Genomic DNA, 25,400 nt, shown 5'->3' on the forward strand with positions numbered 1-25,400 from the left:
ATATCTCAAGGAAAATACAAGGTACTGAAGGGGTACAAGTTTTCTTTCAGTTTTCAATCAACTGTGTACATTGTATTACTTGGTACTTTATGTATTAAGCTACACAGTCATATAACCTGAGACAGACAATACAGTCAAGGGTTCTTTATGCAGAAGCAAATACATGAATTCTGTTTTTCCTGCTTTCAGAATCTTAAGAGTCAGCCCTCAGTTGCCCCATGTAATCTACTCCTAAGACCACAGGGTCTCTCCCATCTACCAAAACCCTTTTTTCCAACAGAAGAGCAATGTGACTAGCAAAGAAAAGAGGAACATACACTCTACCTAGGAAAAATTAAAAAGTGGACAAGCAGGTACGTTGTGCATATGAACTTGCCTAAAGTATATTAAAAAAAAAAAAATTACACCAGAACCCAGAAATGCTCTGCATCACGGGTTGTTCTCTTAAGGACATTTCTAAAGCGAATATACTTCATGATTCTCTAGCCATCAAGAGAAATGAAAATAAATTTAAATGTTAAAGAAAATGAGAGTATAAACAGTTGGAAATTAGTTACTATTCCTCGGATTACCAGAGTGTCAAATGATTTTTCACTCTGATTCACTCAGGTCCAAGCAAAGATTAAATCTTGCCTTTGGTTAAATTCCACAGCTCCAGGTCAATGAAATGAATTTTTAAAGTGTTGATGAATCATGTCTGAGCAGTCCCAACCAGAGAGCTCAAGAACAGGTACAGTACTGTATTTAGAAGACCAGAGGAAAAAGAGCAAAAGAAAGGAAAATAAATGCACAAAATAAAAGAGGTACATCCAATTAATAAAGACATAAAAGGAAGAGAGAATAAAATTCCTTTCGTTTTTGTGGACTCAACCTGACCTACACATCAACTAACTCTATCACCATAGCTCATATCCCATTATCTACAGGAAGTGAGCAAATTTCTCATGCTCTCCCAAGTAGGAACAGAAGTGTAAAACAAGAAAAAACGAGATTGGGTTAAGCAGGATGAATGGGGGCTAGCAGAGCAAACAGTGCTGGTGTGTGAGGAAGAATCCCGGTAGAAGGCCTGGCATCGCCACCAAACAATTCCAACTAATAGCAAAGCTCTCTGAGCCACGCCGACATTGTCACTACATCACCAAGTTAAAAACACAACACAAAAACACCTGCAAAGCCTAAGGTGAAATTAATTCCTTGGGACATTTTAATATATTTGTGCATGTATTTTTACCTATTTTCAAAGAATAAGACAAACTTTTCTTATTATTACATGTACAATTCACATGTGTAAACACAGCATGCCTCTTACATAATGTACTCCCTAAAATAAAGCAATTATTACTTTAAGTTACCATTACTGATCTTTTCAATTTCAATCTTTTCACCAGGTCGGATAACTGTAGTCACAGCTCCTCCACATATCACTACATACCTTAATGAGAAAGTACTCAGAAGTCACTTCACGCTAACTTTAGAAAGCCCAAATTAAAATTTCCTTAAAAAACATTTTGTATAGTTAACTCTCATCAAGTAGATAATTACTTTAGCACAGCCAAAATTTTTAATTATTGAGGAAAAACAAAGTGCCAACACATGTCACCCTCTACCTCAATTTCCTGCCATCAAATTTCCACAGCCATTCTTTCCTATTATAATAGAAGGTAACCTTTTCAAAGTCACCTCTACTATAATCCCTACAAAGCCTTAGCATAATATTATGTCCTCTATTTTATTTTCAACCTCTCACTTTCCAATAGATTTTCAAATATGCAAATTTCCCCCTCAATTCCACATCTCCCCTCTTTATAAAATTTTCTCATCCTATACTTATACTTCAGGCAAATCTATCCCAACAAAGTCAGCTATGATTTCTTTGGATAGATATTTTCAGTCCTCATTTTGCTTGTTATCTCTGCAACAAAGACTTCATCATAATACCCATAATCTCCTATCTACAACCCTCATACCTTGTCTTAGCTAACTCCTATGCCCCTCCTTCAAGTCCTCCTTAGTCTTGACCCCGAAGGAGTTAGATCCCAATGCTTCCTCTGTATGCTCAACACCCATCTCCCTAAGACCCCATCCCACCATCCCACTATGCCTTCTTCAGTCCAAGCCCTTATTGATAGATTACCTAGGTAATCTAGAAAACCAGGGATTATAATGATTACATTATGTATAGTTCAACACTATTCAGCCAATTCTAAAGCAAAGCACCTGGCATATAATAAACACTCAGTAATGTATAACTGCCTGAATTATGTTCACCCAATCATATATAAGCTGTTCTCACTGTAACTCATTTATCACCACAAAATAAACTAAATGCGTGCTATGTCTCCTCAGGACCCAGAAGGCCCTTGTTAGAAATTTTCAAATACATTCAACATATTAGAGCTAATTCTCTATTTACTCAACTTAAAAAAATCTAAATAACATAATCAAGTCTTTAATAGTGACAGTTAATCGGTGTCAAAATGGATAAAAACAAACATCACTGGAACTACCCAACTATGCATTTCCTAATCAAATAAAAAGTGTGTTGATTCAGTATGCACAATCCTAAAGAAAAAAATACCATAAATATTAAATAGCATCTCTAGTGGGGAAAATAGCTAGCTCTTATCCTACAACCTGCAGAGACCCATGATGTGGGAGTATATTAAAAGAAAAAAATTTAATTAAATCTGTATTAATGTTTTGGTCTTCCCTAATCCTTATATTTTTCAGATACGAACAATCAACATCTACAATGTGGGTGCATCGTGCTCACTAACTGCCAGAATTTCCATACAGGAGAGACTGAGGGGTTATGTTCTAGGATAGGTATGAATTTAATTTGAAACTGGGTTTGCTTGGCAAGCACACAATTTTACTTAGATTGTATGTTTACTTGAGATGGTTTTAGAGGAATGATGGAAATTACACCTGGGGATTGAGCCTCCCCAAAGGACTGCCACCAGTAATGCAAAACCTTCATTTTAAGCAGACCAAAAACCCATTAATAAAGTAGAACTAATAGCAAAGGCTGCAATGGCCATTTTTACACTGTACATTTTATAAATAACTAAATAAAAGATGTAACACATCAAATACATAATCACTTAAATATGACAAAGATGATTATGACATAAAATTAAATCACACTTAAATTTTCCAAAATAATTCTTATCAAGATGAGCCGAACACTTGAACTGTCTGGATGTGAAAAACAAACTGCAGTAATACTCTCAATATTTATAAGCTGGGCAAAGTTAAGGAGGAAAAATTCCCAAGAGATGCAAGAGAAATGTAAACAGATAAATTTATTCTTCTCTACTACTCTATAAATTGGAAAGAATATGAAAAAAAAAGTTTCAATGAGCTGAAAAGAAGGGGTAGGATTAAAAATATCTGATCTTTCACACCTTATGAATTATTATTTATAATTTCATTGTACTGCCCATTTATGAACAAGAATGCTAAACTAGAACATAACACTTAATATTAATTTTCAATGTTCATTAACATTGTGTGTTACACAGCTCATATGTTAAAAACTGACAACAGAGTCAGCTTTAAAATTTTTATATTACCTTACCTTATGCAACTGTAATGTTTAAAAGTGCTGGCGGCTTTCTGACATTCCAGGCACAACTGAATAGCTCCTGGATAGTCTTCCTCCTTAAGATAACAACAACAGAAGTCATTAAACAGGAAACATTTTTCCTGAAGTCCCTGAAAATAAATCTCCGCTCATACTCCATCCAAAAGTTACAGAACCAGAAAATTTTAAGTCCTCTTAAGTAAGGATTAGAATACCAATGATAAATAAATAATATAAAGAGACGACTAGCTCCAAGCCTAAAATGTATGCATAGAAAAAATATTCTCTTCCCTCATATACATAGTAACAGCCCTCTAAGACCATGACATGTGGATAAAGCCTACACAAAATAGTAAGCTGCTTCACAGGGAAAGTGTTCTTTAACTGTTAATATATCTTCTTTCAGTAATGTTTATATAAAATGTTCCAAACCAGTATGAATTCCACTTGTAATCAACACTCAAGAGTTTTACCACCAAGAAATCAATAAATATTTTAAAACAAATAAAGTTGTTAGAAAGTGAAATATTCGGTCTATGGCCATACCATCCTGAATGTGCCCGATCTCAACTGATCTTGGAAGCTAAGCAGGGTCGGGCCTGGTTAGTACTTGGATGGGAGAAAGTGAAATATTCATTAATAGCCTTGGAATGTTTTTATCATCTAAAGAGTAATTTAATGCCAAACGAAATTTTCATATGCATTTCTCAAATCTAAGTTTAGAAGTAACACGGTGATTACTGAAAACCATAAAAAAGTTTTCCTATGCTCATCTCTATAATTGGACAAATGTACTTCAAACCAGTGGGGATGCTGAGATGATGACAAAGTACCTACCTGAAGGACCTCAAGTATTATGGGAAACACACACATTACCTTATGCTTTATAAAACAAGTACATAGAGAATGCTAAGAAAGCATCAAAGAGAAAACAGATGGCTCACTCAGGAAACCAATTACTATGAGATACCAAACATAACTCAAATATGACATATTCCTTAAATCATTCCTATATGCTTGATACAAAAGATAATTTTACTGCTATTTGGGTGCAAATGCAATCAATATACTGAAGTTAACATTCCCACATTGCTACAAAGTAAACATTTCCCCAAATAAATTTTTCTAAATGAAATATGTCAATAGAAAAATGCTCTAGAGCAAGTACCTTTACATGTCTAAAAATGTTCGTTATACCATGTAGCAATTTGAAAGAAATGCACATCTGAATGTTTTCCACTATAATTTTTCTATTTAATAGTATCAGGATCACCAAATTTCCAAACTTTGTTTACTTACCTCCAGCATTTCACTTAAGCGCACATCTGTTCTTTGCTAGAAAAAAACACACACACACACACACACAAGTCAAAGGTAAATCTGTTTCAACCATAAAATTAAGTTTTAATTTTTAAATAGTAACCTGTATATACCAATGTTTTTATAGTTCTCAGAGATTTCAGAAGTCCAATCAGCAACTGACGTTTCCTTTGATTTGCAAGAAGGCCTAAACTAGCTTGAGTAAAACCTTCCTTGGCAATATTCAAGTGTCTGCAAAAAAGAAGAATAAATACTTAAATTTTTCTATTATAATAAGAACACTATTCACACAGAACAATTAGGCAACTGACGAGGTGATATCCTCAATTACTCTTAAAATCAGGGATTGTGACTACTATTTGACAAATGTATTCAACGGCTCAATCTCAACCAGCATTACTCAAAGCATGGTGGGTGGACTGGTGCCAATCCTCAAACTGTTACTGATCCATCACAAGAAAAGTACAGAAATGGAGAATAAGTATTAAAAAACTACTTAGAGCAAAAATTTATATAATAATTTTAAGTTTGATGAATCAATAAAAAAATTGAGACAACATTCTCTATGTCCTAGGTTTTTTTCTTAGTATTTTGTTTTTAGTGCATTTTACAAATATAGTAAAAAAAAAATGGAAATTAAAAAAGAAAAAAAGTCTGATCCTTATAGTTTGAGAAGCATTAATCTAAACAATATAAAAACAGCAGTATGTTAAGGCCATAATGAGATTTATAGATATTTCATTTCACACATACTTTCTTAGTGCAGCTTTTAGATCATAATATATATTCAGTTAATGAACAGTATTCTAGAAACCATAGTCATAATAAAAACTCAATTATCAATGACAATTTCACAATTTTTCTTGAAATGTTTTCCAGCTTAAAAAACAAAATATTCATCAAATGCAATACCTCCTCCCATTTGTGCAGATAACAGCAGCTAACTGAAGACCCGTCTGTAATGAGGTAACTCTTTCAAGTTCCTATGGAAAAATTAGGTATAGGTTACTGTGGAGGCATTTTATTTTTCTTTATTATTCATATGATACTCTAACAAAAACTTTAGTGGGTTTCAAAGAAAAGCCTGCTTAGAAAACAAAGTAGCAACAAAGATAGCTAAAATTGAAAACTGTTGGTGTATCTTTCACAAAATAATTTAAAATGACTACTTTCAAATGATTTTCACAATGACATATGATAAAATATTTAGTCAGTATTGCTCATAAGGAAAACTAGATCCAACCTGTTTTATACAGGCATAAACAAATACTAATAATACATCCATTGAAATGTTTCTACCCAACAGAACTTCAGAAGATAATCAAGGATATGACAAGTATGATTTCTGTTTCCTAAGATGCTTTGACAACAGATGTCTTCATTTGAACACTGGTAGGTATTTCAATGGATTTTGGAGTCTCTGATTTTCTGATTCAAAGACAGATTCAGTTATAAGATTCCAATTTTATTATCTTTTAAAGACAGATTGTTACACTGCTATTGAGCAGTCATTATTAATGATCGACATGTTACAAAGTACACAGAAGGAATTTTCACTGGGCCTTCTAAAGTTTGGAAAAACCAAAGAGATTACTTTAAAATCAATTATAAAAAGTCACTTCTTCAGTTTGGTAAATTCCAAATGAGAGAGAAAAACATACATATATAGCCCCCCACACACACACCCCAAATAGAGTCAATATGTTGCTATAGAACTACAGACACGAGAATAAATTATTTCAACACTTTCATGTGTAAGTCACTTAGGCATTTTTAAAATTTTACTATTAAAAATAACAAATATCATCCTACCTTTACATAAGCAGGCTGTTTTTCAAGGATTAAATCTGCTACTTTTTTAGAGACCTATAAAAACATGCAATCAAACACAGGAAGTAAAAGAAAAAGCCACATACTTCCCATTTCATTTTACATTTTAAATTTTTGTAAGAATATTCCATAGTTCTTCCCAATAACTTCTACAGCAGATATTGGCATGCTCTGGGCTATGAAATTAGTAAAAGGGATATAACAGAGAGCATAATACTTGGTCCTTAATAGAAACTCAACAAATGGTCATTATGACTGTTAATAATATGAGAATCATCTGATTTATTAACATGCACAAAGGTGTAAGATCTTTAAGGGCTTAAGATTTGCTTTTAAAAGACGAACTCGTTAAGACAATCAATCAGTTGAATTTATGGACACAGTGTCTGGGAAACAGAGAACATCCTGTACCCTTTAGATCCTTTGTACCACCTAAAAAGACAAACAGTAATTTGGTCCTCTACTTCTGAAAACTTGAAAACGTGTTTTTGGGGGGATTTTTTTTGGAATGCTATGAACATACCTAAGGTTTCCTTGGTCAATTCCATGAAAAATGTTAGTGTATGTAAGAATTATAATGATTTTGAATATGAGGCTCTTATTTCAGTTTCAGGGGCACCTGCTAGACTACACTACAGGTACTATGGAGCATGGCACATCCAAAGCATTTAGTGAATTTTTGCTCAAAAAACTCAATTAGTTGAGTTTCCCTTCCCCTTCCCCAAGCAACTGAGAACAAAGAATTACACATACATTCAACTATTGCATTAATCCTTCTATATTTTCTTAACTGCTTTGAATTTGTTTAGATATGAATTTATATAGATGTATAAACAGAAACTGGCCTAATTTTATCAAACTGGGGTTTTTTTTTTAATAGTTTAAAATAGACAGTATAGTTGTTAGTCTGCACTGTGTCAGGCAGTGTACTAAGTGCTTTCCCTACATTATCTCAATCAGTACTCATAACAATCTATTAAAATGGGTTCCTCATTTTCCAGATGAATAATCTTAAATATAGTAGTAACTGACCCACAGCCCCCACAGCAAGGCCAGGATTCAAGCCCAGGTGTACCAAATTCTAAAGGTCACTGTGCTATCTGGCCCCTGTAATGGGGCCTCATTCCCTAAAGAATACCAGCAGATCAAGTACAGAGACAGATGTGTACATATTTAAACATGCTGAAACCAACAGAAGGCAAAAGATGCCACCATCCACTGGAATCCAGTTCTCTAAAAGCACTTTTACCACACAACCCTCTATTGGTCAAGTCCCTTCCCAACACCACTGTTGCTACCCCCAGGGAGATCCTAGCACCCACTGAGACCTCTGAGTGTAGTACAAAAGAAGGAGAAGTATATCTTCCTTTATTTGTCAGATGTATTATTAAAAAAATAAATAATAAAAATAAAATAAAATAAAATAAAATAATTATCAAGATCCCGTACTAACATTATTTAATCTACAGTATAGTCTAAGTTCTATTAAAGGAGCTCAGCCTTCCTCAGCAAGGAAAATCACAGAATCACAGAATTTTACAGCATCCAAGAAAATGCAGGCCTAACCCGTCACTTCACAGATTGAGCAAGGCTAAGTGACTTGCCCAATGCCAGACAATTAATCAGTGACTATAACTGGAACATTCTGAATCTTAGCTCTCTTTTCTCTTTGGGCCTATTTCAACTACAAGCGGGGGCCTTTATTCTGAGATAAGAAACTATAGTAGGGAAGTCATGCATGCATGACAAGGAGCCTAAAGGTACTTAGCAATCCAAAAAGAAAAGGTTCAAAAATCTTTGATCACATTCAGGATTCCAGAGAAAAAACCTCTCAGTTCTAGAAGGAAATCTATATCAAGGTAATGGGAGGGAAACTGAATAGGCATTAAATTTTTAAATAAATGTATCATTGAGTCTGAGTCATGTTAAGTAATATTTGTTTAACATGTTAAGTTAAACCATAAAATCTGCAAATATTACACCTCCCTGCTGTTTCATTTAGTTATGTCAGAAAGAAAGGTGTTTTTTACTTACTGCAGCTTGCTGTTGTTTCAATTTGTCTCTGTACTCCTCTAATTCTTGCAAATTGAGAACAGGAGGGAGTTTCTAAAAAATACCCATAAATGAAGTATAAAAAATAGTTTAATTTGGTTTCATTTACCTGCATACTTCTGACTTACAAACTATCATCTGTGCATGTAAAACAGTGCCTCATCCCATTCCCACCCACTCCTCTTGGCCTCCCCACTTTCCCCACTAGACTTCAGACACGAAAGCTTCCACATGTTTGTTGCCCAACCCTCTCACGTGCCATCCCTCACCCAGCCCTATAAGACAGAAGAAAGTCCCACATCTTAACCTTACCCTCTATCAGCCATAGGTATATCCCTACTTGTCTACAACAGAACTCAAAACATTTCCCCTCTGAAATATTAGGAATAGTAACTAAGCACTATACTGTGATAGTGACAGTTGCTGGAGTACATTCTAGATTCCGCATCAGCTTTCAAAAGACAGGATGGGAAACTAACAAAAATGCATACTGCTGTGTATACTGGAAACTCCAAGTTTCAGTCAATGGACTGATGAAACTTCAGAACGACTGGGGGCTGATGGTGTATATAGTGCATATAAAGTATGTATGCATACTGTATTTGGTTTCATCTAAAACCAGATTTTACTATTCTTTTTTGAATTTCCTATAAATTTAAAATGCCAACATTATAAACATCATGGCATAGAGGTCTTTATCATGGCAAAACAATTATGTAAAGATACATTGATGATTAAAAGTCTCAAAGTTTCTCTAAACATATTTTGACAATATAAAATAAGATAGAGGCAGCACACCAACATACTGCATGCTAACAGTTAAAAACCAAAAATACATGGAGGGGGGTGGGAGGGATGGGGTGGCTGGTGATGGACATTAGGGAGGGTATGTACTATGGTGAATGCTGTGAATTGTGTAAATAAAAATAAAAAAATAAAAACCAAAATTACAGAAATGTTTCCTGGACCAATATTCTATAGCCGCACTTAATTTTACATTTTTTTAAATAATTTAATCATTAAACAATGTGGACAGTTCAATAAATCACTATATGGTCATCATAAACCAGTCCTGGTATTAAGGAAGGAAAGAAGGAAGGAAGAAAGGACGGCTGAACACCCCTAAAAAGCATTCAAATCTCATCCCCCAATTCAGTCACTGCACAAGATAGGGTTTAAATAGGTTTTAATGAATTTTGTTTTACCTCCAGCTCATATTTAACAATATCAAATGAGTCCGTTGAAAAATATACTTGTTCAATACTATTAATTAGCTCTTGTTCAGCTTGAGGGTCACTAGGCTGGTCTCGAAGTTCTCGGAATTCCTCCTTTAAGAAAAAAAAAAGAAATCACAATTACAGTACTTGTACCTGTTATAATTCTACCTGCATGGAAATAAATAATCACCTGTCTTAATAGTCACAAATCTCCTGGGAACCATTCCAAGCAAGGAGATAAACTGACAGAAAACAGGAAAGTTCATGGAAAATTAGGACTACTAAAACACTAAAATACTAAAAACTACTCATCTATTGGAGAAAAAAAAAAACTAGCCAGTTTGAAGATTCAGATTTTATTTTCAATTCTGTGTGTGCCAATGGATAGGTGGAAGAATTTATAAGTTCAACAAAAGGAAAAACCAAAGTGACTATGTAGTATCTATCATACATACATACCACATACATACGCATTTTCATCATTTAACATTCTAAAATCTGTCTTAGCACAGATAACCAGGGAATATCTCAATGACTTGCAGGTCACAATCAGCATTAAAACCCTGAGCAGAGCAGACATCCTTCCTTGTGCTAGAAATCTCACTGCTCGGCTAAGAAACACTGGCTCCAAAAAAGATTCACAAGTTTAGCTCTGTAATCCTATGAGGCTTCCTTCAAAGTGTGCTGATAATGCAATTAATGATCTGATTATGAATCTAAAGCTCTGTATTTGATAAAACGCTTTCTTTCTAATGATACAGAATGGAGCTTCTATGGATTTACACAACTAAAAAGAGCTTGACAGACAAATCCCTACCCCTAATGTCAGCATCCTGATCCTATGCAATTTCACTGCATAATTGGATAAACCTTCAGTTAACTGGGAAATTTCATTAACTCAGACACCCACTCTCTGCCATACTAATTAATCAACACATTATTATAGACATTTAACAATTTAGTCCTTTGATTTTTTTATTCATATTAATCTCAAATACATTTAAGAACACAAAAGAAACTCATACTTAAAATAATTTTATAGTCATTAAAATAATACTTAACAAAAATCCTTAATAAATCATTAATTAAATACACAGAAATTATAATGTCAATTAGAGAACATTGTTTTCCAAATAGAAATACTCTAGATTATTTTATTGCAGGGCACAGTTTTCATTTATAAAAAAGAATCTAGCTTATATATCTTTCAGACTTTAATTTATAATTTAAATATGAAAAATTATTAATTATAAAATTATCTCCTCTTAGATTCAAGCTAAAAGAAAATATTAGAGCAATAAATCTGAAACTCAAGAGAATAATTCTGTTTGTATTTAAAATTCCAATAAATTTAAAAGAGAAGGCAAAGTCATACAAAAATCAACTCTACATAATTAAAAGTGCATGTGAAAGAAAATGCCTCTTCTGTACCAAAACTCAACTTATAAAATACATTAACCAAAAAAAAAGGGTCAAAGATACAGTCATCAGTGATTTAGCATGCAATCAAATACTATGAGTAAAGTAAGAAATCCAGTGTCCAAACAGTGGGAGCTGCATTCCTCTGTGTGTGTGTGTGTGTGTGTGTGTGTGTGTGTGTGTAGCAGGGGGTTATCGACAACAAACACACTAATCTGCGTTGCACCCTGGACAATGACGCTGAGGCACAGACTTGGGTTAAAACCACACCACTTACAGAAAGGTTTCCAACTAGGCTACTCATGGGCAACCTCCAAGCATTTAATAAAAATTTGAAATGAGTGAGACATGAAATGGAAAACGAGATCAGAAATTCTTGGCAATCTCCCTCCCTAAGAGTCCACAGGCATTTGAAATACCAGCTTCTGATGCTGCAACCTGAGGCAGGGAAAAAGACCCAGGTGAGGATACGGCAATGCTGCCTCCCTAGGAATTTCACAGCACCACTAAGAAACAAATGAGGTTGGTACCATTCAAAAAAAAAAAAATTATAAAAATTGCTAAGACTGAAAATATCAAGTACGAAGTCAAGCAAAAAATTCAAATAGACTGCAATGAATGAACACTTTCATCTTAAATATAGATATGCCAATGACATAGAACTCCATGCTGAGGTTCTCCATACACTACCTAATTAATTGATCTAAAGGTAAAGACCCTTAGGTTTTAGTTGTGACTCTGGTATTAACTTGGGCAACTCATTTTTTCACCTGTAAAGGACATATACACAAACACACACACACAATGACAAGTGAAACAAATATCCAAAGTTATTAAGAATGTCAAAGGGAAAACATGATTTCATTTATAAATATCTCACAAGTGTACACTTCACAAACATAATGAATCTGTAAAAAGGGTACAATCTGTATATGTATATAAAAGGTCAAGTGCCATTCCTTCTTGGAGAACTAAGCAATTATATCAGAGAGAGCAGACAAACCCATATAATTTCAAAGAACAGACACATAACACTTGACACTCTAAGTAACCTAGACTAAGAAGAGGGATAAAATCAAGAACGGCAGAGAAAGAAACATAGCACACAAAGTAGAATTCAATCCAAAACAAATGTCCAAACTATATCCCTATAAAATACCCTCTCCTTTCGGACAACTTAGTGGCTCATCTGTGAAAATATACACCTGAACTCATTTAGACAAACTCCATTCTAACTAGATCCTGATCACCTTGTTCCTTTCAATCCCACTGCACCTGAGGGCTGCAAGACTCTGCTTCTACCTGATCATTCTCTACATGTTTCACTACTGTTAGTGCCCCCTGCTCAATCCAATAACACACCTTTTGAGAACTGAGATTTCTCCCTATTCCCCATCATTATGTTCTGTAGTGCCAAGGCACACTGTAGAAAGCAATCACTGACTGACTAAAATTAATTTACATAGTGAGCTGTATAAAAAAAAAGAACAAAAAGAAAGGAAAAGACGTTGTTTTGATAGTCAAAACTTTCCACAAACTCTTAATAAAAGATCTCTTTCTTCTAACTAGAAATAATAAAAAATGTTAAGTGATTTTAGGGATACTTTAAGCATGTAAATTAGAAAAATAAACAAAAACAGCAAGATTGTATATTCTTACCACAATTACCCCATAATTTTGCCATTATATAAACTGGTTTCCTTGAATTGGAGATGTAGAAAAATACATAATTCTTCACCTAAAACCAATTTTGCAAGCCAATATATACGTATGAGGCAAAATTTTACATAAACAAAATGAACAAAATATTTCCTACAAAAAAAATTTAAAAGGCAAAACCAGGGGACCAGAATAACAAATGAAACACCTTATACCATATTAAAATATATGATTTCTTTTAAAGTTACAATAATTTTTGATAAGCTAAGTTTGAGAATCAAGTATTTCAGTCTTACAGACTATTATAAAAATTCTTTAAAGAATTTTATTTTATAGTAAATTTTAATCACATAGTAACTAATAAATACATGTTATCATTAAAGTGGTATAAATGCTCTATAAAACTTGAAAATCCAAAAATAATATATCGACAACTATACACCATCAAAATTCGCCACAACTTGCTTGCTAATGGTAATCAACTACACTTAAAGAAAAAGTACATTGCTTACCCCAAAATTAAAACTGAAGAAAAACCACAATTAAGGTAATGAATTTAACTGTAAAGGGGATAAAAATAAAAATACAATGGCAAAAAAGAACAAATCAAGTCTCTCTTCCATACTATCATTAGGAAATAACCTGTCTACTTTCAAAGCTCTCCTATCATACCTTTCTCAATTGAGTCACATATTTCAATTTAACATTTTTTTTTAATTCCCACTATGTAAGAATTCCCTATACTAGGTCATACAGAAATAAAGTTGAGTAAAAAAATAGCTGCTGAAGTAATAGGAGAGGTCAGATGAAGGAAGAAGCAATGCCCCTGCAAGGCAGAACATAAGGGAGAACAAACAAAACCTAGGGCATCGAAGGGCAGTGAGTTCACATTTGATGGAACAGGTGCCATTTAGAGAAGAGAGAACAGGTGAAATTTCAAATTTGAGAAATTTGGGGAAATAAGGTAACAAATACAAAGCAAAGCACGAGTAAAAGCTGTAGCGGGAAAGCATACAACAGGTTAAACGGCAGAGGATGGCTTCACAGGGTGGAAAAATGTCAGAGGGAGCATCTACATATACACCAAGAGGCAATAAAATGCAACAATAGAGTTTTTTTTTAATCCAATATATTTTTATATATCCTAGAACCATATTTTTCCTTTACTAAAAATAAAAGCTTAACACCTATCACCGTGCCAGATGCTGTATCAAAAAAGTAAGCATAAATATTCAATATTTTCTTAACATAATAAACCAAGCAGGATTATTTTAGACAAGTGGTAGAAAACAAAGTAGTCAATATTTTAGAGGCTGTCTTTTCAGCAGTCACAATACACTGTAGGATTGCATCTAATTCTACCTAGCCTATTTTTTTCCATTTTGATCAGCTCTGAGATAAAGTTGTACGAACATACATATAAAATGCACATTATAAATGTAACTTTATGAAAAATGAAGAAAAACAATCATAACAGAAATTTAAGTGAACATCTTTGTTTTAGCCAAGTCATTTTTCCTCTCAGCATAACAACAAAAGATTTTATGAGAACTGGGGATTCAGGTCTATAAAACAATTGGAGCCCTCAAGTGTAAGGTGTTATAAAACATTTCCAGTGTATTTATGGTTTCTAAGGAACTAGGCTATAACTTTACAAAGCAATTTCCTACTTAAGAGTTCATCTCTTATGGGAATGTATTCAAGTTTAGGACAAAAAAAAAAAAAAGACTACAAATTTTGCATTTAACCACTACTTTTAAATTATACAAAATACCACACAAATTAAAAATACCGACTCAAGTTCAAATTTTTTAATTCTATTCACTTTCATAAGTGTAAAAAGTGAGCTATGACAACTTCACAGTTCTCCTTACCATTATTAAACTCAATTTTCTCTTTAATTTCGAAAAGCAATTTAACCTAATTTTTAAACTCACAGAACAGCTTGGAAACTTAAGAGTCTTCAATAGTAGGTTTTTTATTCAAACAAAAAAGATGAATGCAAAATCTTCATTTCATAGGTCAAGTTTTAAAACCCCACAAAAAAATGTACAGAATAAAAAAAAAATGAAATGCAAACCAACTTCCATTTCTGTACATAGTTTATTAGACTACGGTTCACATTACAATCCTGAATGGCAGAATGCATTGTGTTGAGAGGGGGTGAGGAAGAAAAAAAAAAAGAAATTTTATTCTTGTAAAGCATGAATTGGGGTTTACCAAGACAAATCTTACCAAAGGTTTTTTCTTACTGTTTGCATTTCTTTGTCAATCAACATTTTAAAAAAAGCTACTCTGCTATAATAAATTCTAAAAATAATTATAGTCTATTCAAAGTTAATATCACATTAGAGCTTTAAATGAGAGCAAAAAATGTTTAGCTACCAAAATCTTCTAGCTAGGAGAACAAAAACATGAAGTTTTCAATATTCAATCAGTATTATAAAAATCATAAATCACTGAACAAAAATAGGTTTTGTTTCCAAATGAAACAGGATTCAAAATCAAATACCCTAAAACCATACATATACCATATAAATTTGTAATGAATTGCCAGATGTCGGATTACGCAGGGAAATGGTACATTTTCTTAAAATCCCACTGGAACAACAATAATGATCCATCAAAGCACCAGGCTCATCATCCATTTGTGTTTGTGTGTTTTAAATAAAACATAGCTTTTAAAGCCTACCTAGTTGTTGTTGGTTTTTTTTCAGGCTTTCAGTGCCATCTAGTGGAATACTGGTGAGGTTACAATTGGGAGGGAGGTTTCCATAAAATGATTTATAGATTTTTCTAGAAGGTTATTAAAGTGGCATTATTTTAATCCAGCTTTATAACACATTTAAGTGATTTAAATAATGTATTTTAATCACTTTTTATACAAAAAAGCATCCAAATAAACACATATTTGTTTTTAAAGAAAAAGATTATGAATGAGAATTGATTTTATTCATAAAAATATACCTATTAACATATAATAAAAACACAAAACTAGAAAGCAAATCTTTCATATGTGATATTCTGCCAAATGTTTTTATTTACTTCTCTTACCCAACAGTTATATTTTTCACGGGTATTTTTCTAAATTTATTTCTATGAAAAGGAAAACACTAAAGATAATAGCTTTAGAGACATCAAATATTTTTTTTTAAAAAAGCTATCTTTAAAAATTACTCAACTTCAGTGAAAAACATCAAGCTGTCTGCCACATTCCTGTCCATTTGGACGCTAATACTAAAGAAAGGCACGTCACAAACTGAAGTAAAGAGAGAGAAGCCCAGTGTATAGTCTGGATTCTATTTTTCTATTAGTTTTAAAAACATCTCATCAGACCCACTCTCCAAAAGAAGAAATACTATCTATTCTGAGAAAAGACGTCACAACACCTTCGATCTCAGTGTCTAGAAACCACAGTCTTTCCAATACCTTCACCTTCCACGTCCAATAAAATCCTCAGTCCTAAATTCTGCTTTTAAAACATCTCTCAAATTTAACCCTTCCTCATTTCCTAAACTTCATGTTCTTATCTTCTTCTTAATCACGCAATTAAGACAACTTCCCTCACAGATCTGTACCTCTGAAACAAATAATACAATATATGTTAAAAAAAAAAAAAAAAAAGAAGATAGCAGGAGGGGAAGAATGAACGGGGGGAAATCGGAGGGGGAGACGAACCATGAGAGACGATGGACTCTGAAAAACAAACTGAGGATTCTAGAGGGGAGGGCGGTGGGAGGATGGGTTAGCTTGGTGATGGGTATTAAAGAGGGCACGTTCTGCATGGAGCACTGCGTGTTATACACAAACAATGAATCATGGAACACTACATCAAAAACTAATGATGCAATGTATGGTGATTAACATAACAATAAGAAATTTTTTTTAAAAAGACAATTTCCCTTTCATAAGCTCAATATTTACCTCAACACCTGAACCTAGCTCTCTTGACTCTTAATCCAACACACTTTCCTCATATCTTGGTAAAGTTCTGAAAACCAAGCTCTGTAGTTAGTGTGTGGTTTTAGGATTCTTTTCATAGATGCTAAGAAGTCAAGTCAAATCCATTTATCTTACTTCACAGAAGTATTTTACAAGCAAGAAAACATTCTGCGCAAACTCCTAGAACGTTATATAAGAGAAGATACTCGATAAATATTTGTGGAATGCATTAAGTATGCAAACAAAAATACTTTCTTATATTTAGACAAATATATTTTCAAGTTTTGACTGCAACCGAGATTTCTTTTGTTCCCTTGGCCTATATTTTCTTTAATGAAAAAAATCAAAAGCATAGCTAAACCAATCATGTAATAGCAAACCTAGCTGAATCCTATTTGTATTTATGAGTTAGTAAATTCAGGGTCTTAAAAACAAACAAAAAAACTTTAAAGAATAATACCAGAAGGCAGTAGTTCAGAAAAAATACAATGTTAATATTAGTATTGTTTTTTCTCAGTACTCTTTTTATGATATATAACCATTACGGAAGAACTATGGAAAGTGTTTACTTAAAGTTAAGATACAGATTTATAAGGTTCTGAATACTGATATTTTTAATCAGGATTCAACATATACTCTTGAATACAGTCCTAATAAGTTCTGTAACTACTAACCCTGTGGCTATTGTGATTATTATATATTATAATAAATTTTGGTCTCAAGTCTTCATAAGTCTTACAACCAATTAAATGAAGTAAAAACCTTTCACATCATTCAAAAGTATTAATTTCTTTAAATGGGAACAAATTTAGTCAGTAAATACTATATAGCTTAATTTCTTATATCCTTACCTCAGCATGGAAGTCCCATTAATTTGAAGTAAACAGAATCCATTCCCCAGGAATGAAATTTTAGGTCATCACTAACTCTTTACTCTTTCCACAAAAACTGTCCATAAAACTTCAAAAACTTTTTCTACAACAGTTCCTGTGGTTCCCCTTTCTCCATTCTTGTCATCACGTCCTCCACTTGGCAAAACTTCCCAAACACTGCTCCACATTGGAATCACCTGGGGAATCTCTAACTTGACTGATGGTACCTGGCTCCACCCCACACACCGTGACTTAATTAGAATGGGGTGGGGCCTGGTTATTAGTGATTCTAATATGCAGCAAAGTTTGTACCCCACTGACACTGGCTCTGAACAATTTAAGCTGAGATTTTTGAACGCTCTCTCAAAGTTTCCTTTTCTATAGAAAGTTCTGAAAAGAATCCTAATTTTTTTTTCTATTTTCTCCACCAAAATTCCAAATTTTCAGTATATGGATCATTATTTGACTCACATGTCTTAAAATAGGATACAGTGTCATCCTGTCCATAAAATGCAGAAATTGTACCAGATGATTTCTAAGGTTTCTTCCCACTCAGAATTTATATAGTTCTCAAAAAAAAAAAATCAATCAACAGTCCTTTCTGGATTCTCAAGCACACCTAACACCCTTTAGTTTTCCTTCACCATCCTCCTCTTTCTAGTGAGTTGCACCATATGAAATTTGCCAGTATTAGATTATTTTTAACTCAAAGAAACAGCCATTTCCTATGATTCATCCTAATATTTCCCTACTATTTATTCTTTATACAAGAACTTTTTAAAAAACATTTATTTATTGGAGATCGAGAGAGAGATTTATTTGAGAGAGAGAGCGCACACAATCAGGGGGAGGGGCGGGGGGAGGGAGAGGGAGAGGGAGGGAGGAGACGGAGAGAGAGAGATAGAGGGAGAATATCTCTAGCCAACTTTCCACTGAGAGTGGAGCCCGACTCGGGACTCGATCCCATGACCCTGAGATCATGACCTTAGCTGAAATCGAGAGTCAGACGCTTATTAACCAACTGAGCCACCCAGGTGCCCCAATACCAGAACCTTTAACATAACACAACCCAAGCTAAACTACTTCTTTCTTGACAACTCCACTGAAATCTCAATTCCTTATCACAACTTAGACATTATGACAAGAAAGGGAAGAAGAAATGGGTCCATACCTAAAGATCAAGGATGCCTTTTTTTTTAATGTTCTATATACGTATACTTGAGTGCGTTAGAGCTATTAGATGAAGTTAACGTTTAAAAGTTTTACTATACAAGTATTTACATTGACTACTTAAATAGCATAAATTGAGTTTGTTTTTTATTTCTTGCATTAGAATATCAGGGGAACCCAAACTAAGACAGTGAGGGTTTTTTTTTATTATTGAGAGGTACAATTGACATGCAACATTATATTAGTTTCAGGTGTACAACATAATAATTCAGTATTTGTATACATTGCAACATGATCATCACAATAAGTCTAGTTAACATCCATCACCAGACATACAGAATTTCTTTTCTTAGATGAGAACTTTAAGATCTATTCTCTTAGCAACTTTAAAATATGCAACACAGTATTATTAACTATGGTCACCATGCTGTATATTACATCGCAATGACTTATTTATTTTGTAACTGGAAGTTCATACCTTTTGACCCCTTTACCCATTTTGCCCCCTCCCCACTGCCTCTGGTAGCCACCAATCTGTTCTCTGTATCTGTGAACTGGTTTCTGTTTTGTTTTGTTTTGTTTTGTTTTTAGATTCCACATATAAGTGACATCATATAGTATTTGATCATATGGTCTTTCTCTGACTTATTTCACTCAGCATAGTGCCCTCAAGGTCTATCCTATGCTTGCATGTTTGCAAGTGCGTGCACACACACACATATACTTTCTTTATCCATTCATCCATCTATGAACACATTAGGTTATTTCCATGTCATCGCTGTTGTAAATAATGCTGCAATGAACATGGGAGCGAATATATCTTTTCAACTTATTGTTTTCATTTTCTTTGTAAGTGGAATTGCTGGATCATACAGTAATTATATTCATAATTTTTTTCTGTTAAACTCTCTATATTATTATTATTATTATCTATTTTTAATTTTTTAAGGCACCTCCATACTGTTTTCCATAGTGGCTGTACCAATTTATATTCCCATCAATAGCGCACAAGGGCTCCTTTTTCTCTACATCCTCACCAACTTGTTTCTTGTCTTTTTTGATAACAGACAATATAACAGGTATAAATTAAGTTCAAAAAATATCTACCCAAGCCAAACTACTGGGTAGCTTGCTTTTCAAACCTAGTATTATACTGTAAGCATTTTCTCTGCAATACATTTTACTAACTTTAAAACCCAAACTTCAGAATAATTTATAGGATTTAATACCATTTTTGAAAAAAAAAAAAATGGAGGAGAGGGGAACCTACACTGACTACTCTATGTGAAAGAGCCTCTGGCTTCAGAGTTTAACTTATCACCTTATTTCCTTTATAGTATCTGTCAGACTTTGCAATCACCTTGTTTAGTGCCTGTCTTCCCTCCACTTGAACTAAGTTCCCTGGCAACAGAGTTTTGTCTTTTTCACTGCTATATTCAGTCCCTAGAGAATGTCTAGCACAAAACAGATGCTCAATAAATTTTTGAATATACATAGGGAAAAGACCAAAAGGCAATGTTAAACTTGACTATGTTGGTGATTTTGTGATTTTTTTCCTTAGGTATCTTTTTCTGTTTACCGTGTTTTCTATTTACAGTATATATTATTTTTATTACAGGAAAAGGTTATTTTAAAATAATCATTTCAGGGCACCTGGGTGGCTCAGTCAGTTAAGCATCTGACTCTTGATTTCGTCTCAGGTCATGATCTCAGGGTTGTGAGATTGAGCCTCCCCCACCCCCACCCTTCGGCTCTGTGCTCAGCGGGGAGTCTGCTGGAGATTCTCTCTCCCTCTCCCTCTACCCCTGCTCGTGCACACTCTCTCTTTTTCTCTCTCTAATAAATAAATAAATCTTTAAAAAGTAAAAATAAAAAAATAATCATTTCAAATTAATGTTTCAGACTTTGTAGAAATACTTCTAATAATTTGAAAAATTCAATATAAAGGTCATCTTTTGAAGTCACAGAAGTTCAGTTTATCAAGAATTAGCCATGACATTGATTTTAAGGCAACTGTATAAAAACAAATCATGTAAAAATATATATCACCACCACTCATCATCAGGGAAATGCAAATCAAAACTACAACTCACCCTATAGCACTTGTGATGTTTCAAGAGAATGCAGAGAGAGAACAAGCACAAAGAGCTTATGAGCTTTCTTAGCATGAGGCTACATTTAAGCTGATTGCATTGATCCTAATTTTGCTCTTAACTGTTTTACAATTTAACAACTTAGCTTCTTAGACCAATGCCCCAAGCTTAATCATCACCTGAAGCATTTACATTTGCTGACCTTGTGATCCCAGACTGGCCTCTCTAGCCAGAGCCAGGCATCTCAAATCACACATTGCAGGCCACGGATGGGGCTGGGGTGACGGGACAGTGAGAAGACTGGGTAATGAGATCATTATAAATTCACTACCTACCCCTACTGGAAAAACATCAAGGTGCATGGTTTAAAGACAACAGAAGTTCATGCAAGGTTTAAAAACAACAGAAAGTTCTTATGCAATACATTCATGTATTTTTTAAAGAGGCTCACCATCAATTTTACACTGGTTCTGAAACATCTAATGCAATCTAATTCAAGGCATGTTCATAATGCATGATCTCTTTTCTTGACTCAAAGAAATAAAAAGAATTATTTGTCAATTAGGATTTATGGTTATGGCTTAGTTCCCAATTTCAGCAGATGCAACAATCTCTTATAACAACAAACAAAACTGTTCAAAATGCCTCTTTAAGCTTTTTGTCTGACTCATTTCATGCAAATGGGCTGGTTAGAATTTTATCACATTTGGAGAATATGTTTGAGCCTGACCCAAAATTAAAGCTAAGCTATAAATACAAAATTCACGTTAAGGGGTAAGACTCCTCATAGGGGTGGAAAATCACTCTCCTGAGCAGCTGACACTGAGGAGTCACGACAGGCCTTATGATTGCTGACCAAGAGAAACAAGCCCTATGTATTAAGATGCCAGAAACAGAAAACAAATAGTACTTTCAAATATGATCCTCAAATTGAAAATCCCAAGAGCAGACATTCAGAAGACACTTTGATCTGTGATGGAGCTGCTATTCACGGAGGCAGCTCTAAGTGGCAACACCCTGGAGTGAGAAACAGCAGGGGATTTTTTTTTTTTTTTCCAATGGTTAATAATTCTCCTGAGGGAAAGCCAGCTAGCTTTCAAATAACACCTATTAAATTTGTAAACTGAGAAGTTCACATAAATCAGGGGATTAAAATCTAAGATAGCTACAATTTAGTATAAATTATGCTTTAGCTACCTGCTCAAAAATCTGCTCCATAACAAAAACATAATTAACGATGATTTTTGACTCACAGTATTACAGCATAAAAAGTAAATTATTTCATTTTATTTCTCCAAATTACAGCAGAAAAATCAGTAAGTTTCACATACATACATATATATGTGTGTGTGTATAAAACTGCTTTCAGGCTAAAAAGTTGATACAATAATAAACTCTAAATTTATCAATTTTGCATTTTCTGCTTCACTATAATGAATCATACTGCATCCCAATGAAGAATGAAAGCAAAAACAAGCCCCAAGCCTACTATACTATAAAAATTTACCTAGCTCTATCATAACTACCATCTGCCTGTGGGAAGGAACAGCTTCTATGAATCAATTATTATCCAAAGGCAATATTATTTCTCAAGGAAGTGAAAAGTCACGCTCACACATGTAGATCAATACCTTTCCAGGGACCCGGAGACTCTCAATGGCACCAAGATCACTAAGGTTTTCCGGAGGGCTTTTCAGACCCTTAAAAAAATAGTAATAATAAAATAAAAAGAATTTTAATTATGCTGCAGAACTGTAAAATGATAGAACATACTTATTAAAATAGAAATCACCATTTTAAAAATAGGAAGTTTCCTGTTTTAAAATATATAGAACATGTCTTCTAAAAACAACTGTCACTTAATACATATAGTACTATTATCAAATCAAGTAAAGATGTACTTTGGAAGTTTAAAAGTATTATATGGCAGCTTCATAACTAATGGTTGAAGTCTAACTTAACCATGGTTTAAAAACAACCAACAGACAAGAAAATTGGGTGACAAAAAGCATTCTATAAAAGCACTTATATATTAAACATTATCAAATTCACCTGATAAGAAGGACCAATTATTATGATTCTGTGATATAATATACCAACCAGCTAGCTAATCAAAGACTTTTAAATAATGCCAATTGCTTAATTAATACATAAATACCCTTGATTCTACCTGATTATTTCTCACCAATGTACCCAATTTATACTTCAATCTCATGGGACTTCAATCTCATGTCTTGCTGCTTTCTACTGTTCTTTAGCTCCTTGGTACCCAGTAATTTCTATATTCACATCAACTGAGGGATTCTGAAAATCTCATTTGAACCAAGGAAAGTTATCAAGACAGAAAGAAGTTAGCAATCTCACTTTTCTTTGAAAGCTCTTTTTAAATATAGGCTCTTCAAAGCAGATACCTAAAGTCCCTGTAATATTAGTTTGTAAACAAAATTAGCTGGTACATAAATTTGAAGAGCATTTTTGTCCTTTAGATGCCCTATATTTGCCCTATGATGTCCTCAGTTACCAAAACATATGGCATACTTAGGTTGACCATTTGAGACTTACAGCAGAACTTACTTATTTTTAAATTATAGAGCTATGTATTCTATCTTCCCTATTATAAAATATGACCAGCCATAACTACATTTTTTTAAGATAAGGTGCTTTGCCTCACCCCTAATTATTCCACTACTCCCAGAACACCCCACCCAGGCTTCTCTCACTTTCATTCTCTCATATTCTCTCTATCCCTCTTTCTCTCCCTCTCATACACACACATACACACATATACACACACATATACATACACACATGAGTGCAAAACTTCATAATTTGATTCAAAATCATGACCACTCCAAAATATATTTTTAAAATATAACTGCCATGCCTTTTATTTTTTAAAGACTTATTTGAAAGAGAGAGCGCACAAGGGGAGGGGCAAGGAGAGAGAGAGAGAGAGAGAGAGTCCCTAGCAGATTCCACAGAGTGCAGAGCCCAATGCAGGGCTCAATCTCACAACCCTGAGATCACAACCTGAGCAGAAACCAAGAGTCGGACACTTAACCTACTGCACCACCCAGGTGCACCTGCCATGCCTTTTAAACAAGTATTTTTAAAACTATAGATGTGTTTATCCAATCTAACAGAAATTCTTGGAGGAATATATCACAGGTAATTTTCTTTCTCCCCAGAGCTACTCAGTAAAGAAATCAATGCCTGAAATGTAAAGAAGAATGTATATCAATATATAGGAAAAGGCCTTATCTCCAAATTAGTCACCCCATACAATAATAATTTGCTACTAATATATGGCAACTTTCTACCAAATGTACAAAATAAAAGAAGTAAAAATTGGAAACCCTGTTACATGTTAGGAAGTAGGGGAGCTCAGTGATTCAGGGAATGGGCCCCGTGGTCTTGAACAACTTATCTAACCTGCCCATCTTTATATTCTAATGAATGTGACAATAATGCAGAGGCCAATAATAAGGAGTAAAGGAGATAATGTATGTGAGAGGCCAAAAACAGTGTCTAGTACATGGCAAGCATTCTCTAAGTGCTAACCATTATTCTGATTATTACTGTGATCACAGAGAAATGCTTTTCTTTTATCAAAACTGAAATAAAGAATTACATAAATGTCTCAGAGCACATCTGACACATGTATTTTAGGGTTATAGATCTTGAAGCCTTTGATTAGCAATTTTATAAATTTCTACTGACAAAAATGAAGTCATGATTTTTATCCTCACTTCTCTAAAGCAGAAAGTCATGGTTATAACTATGGTATTCTGCTTTTATAAAATCATTAACCATTATTGATTTTCTTTGGTATTTGGTATTTGTTTGGATAAATTTCTCCAGTTTAAATTTATACAAAATTCAGCATAAATAATACCTGCCTCTGCACTTTATTTCTTTTCTCAAAGAAGATTAACACTTCAGACTACTTCTGTTATGTCTACATGAATCTTCTATTTCCATTTATGAGACCAGCAACTTATGTTCCAAAGATCAAAAGGAGCATGTGAGGTGATTTCTGCCTCTTTCTCTTTTCAGCGAAATTCAACATAGTGGTTATACTCAGTCCTCAATTTCTCTTAAACCTACCCTAATCAGGCTTTCCTCCCCATCACTTCATGAAAAGTGCTGCTGTCAGGTACCTGATGACCCCCATGCTGCTCAGTCCAAAGGCTCATTCTCATCTTCAGCCACCCATCTGCAGCAGTTAGCACAGCTGATC

The 25,400-nt window shown here is 33.9% G+C and overlaps 1 protein-coding gene across 1 annotated transcript in view; it reads right to left on the reverse strand.

Moving 5' to 3' along the window:
- Positions 1-25,400, reverse strand: part of VPS50 (VPS50 subunit of EARP/GARPII complex) — a 136,083-nt gene that overhangs the window by 107,013 nt on the left and 3,670 nt on the right. Inside the window, exons 2-9 of the mRNA XM_032402136.1 lie at positions 22,792-22,860; positions 9,994-10,116; positions 8,771-8,842; positions 6,719-6,772; positions 5,819-5,889; positions 5,020-5,137; positions 4,886-4,921; positions 3,581-3,663 (exon numbers count right to left, since the gene is read on the reverse strand). Coding sequence (XP_032258027.1) covers positions 3,581-3,663; positions 4,886-4,921; positions 5,020-5,137; positions 5,819-5,889; positions 6,719-6,772; positions 8,771-8,842; positions 9,994-10,116; positions 22,792-22,860 — 626 coding nt within the window. The remainder of the gene's footprint in view (positions 1-3,580; positions 3,664-4,885; positions 4,922-5,019; positions 5,138-5,818; positions 5,890-6,718; positions 6,773-8,770; positions 8,843-9,993; positions 10,117-22,791; positions 22,861-25,400) is intronic.

The sequence above is a fragment of the Phoca vitulina genome, unplaced genomic scaffold (genome assembly GCF_004348235.1).
Source record: "Phoca vitulina isolate PV1807 unplaced genomic scaffold, GSC_HSeal_1.0 scaffold4, whole genome shotgun sequence".
Classification (NCBI taxonomy): domain Eukaryota; kingdom Metazoa; phylum Chordata; class Mammalia; order Carnivora; family Phocidae; genus Phoca; species Phoca vitulina.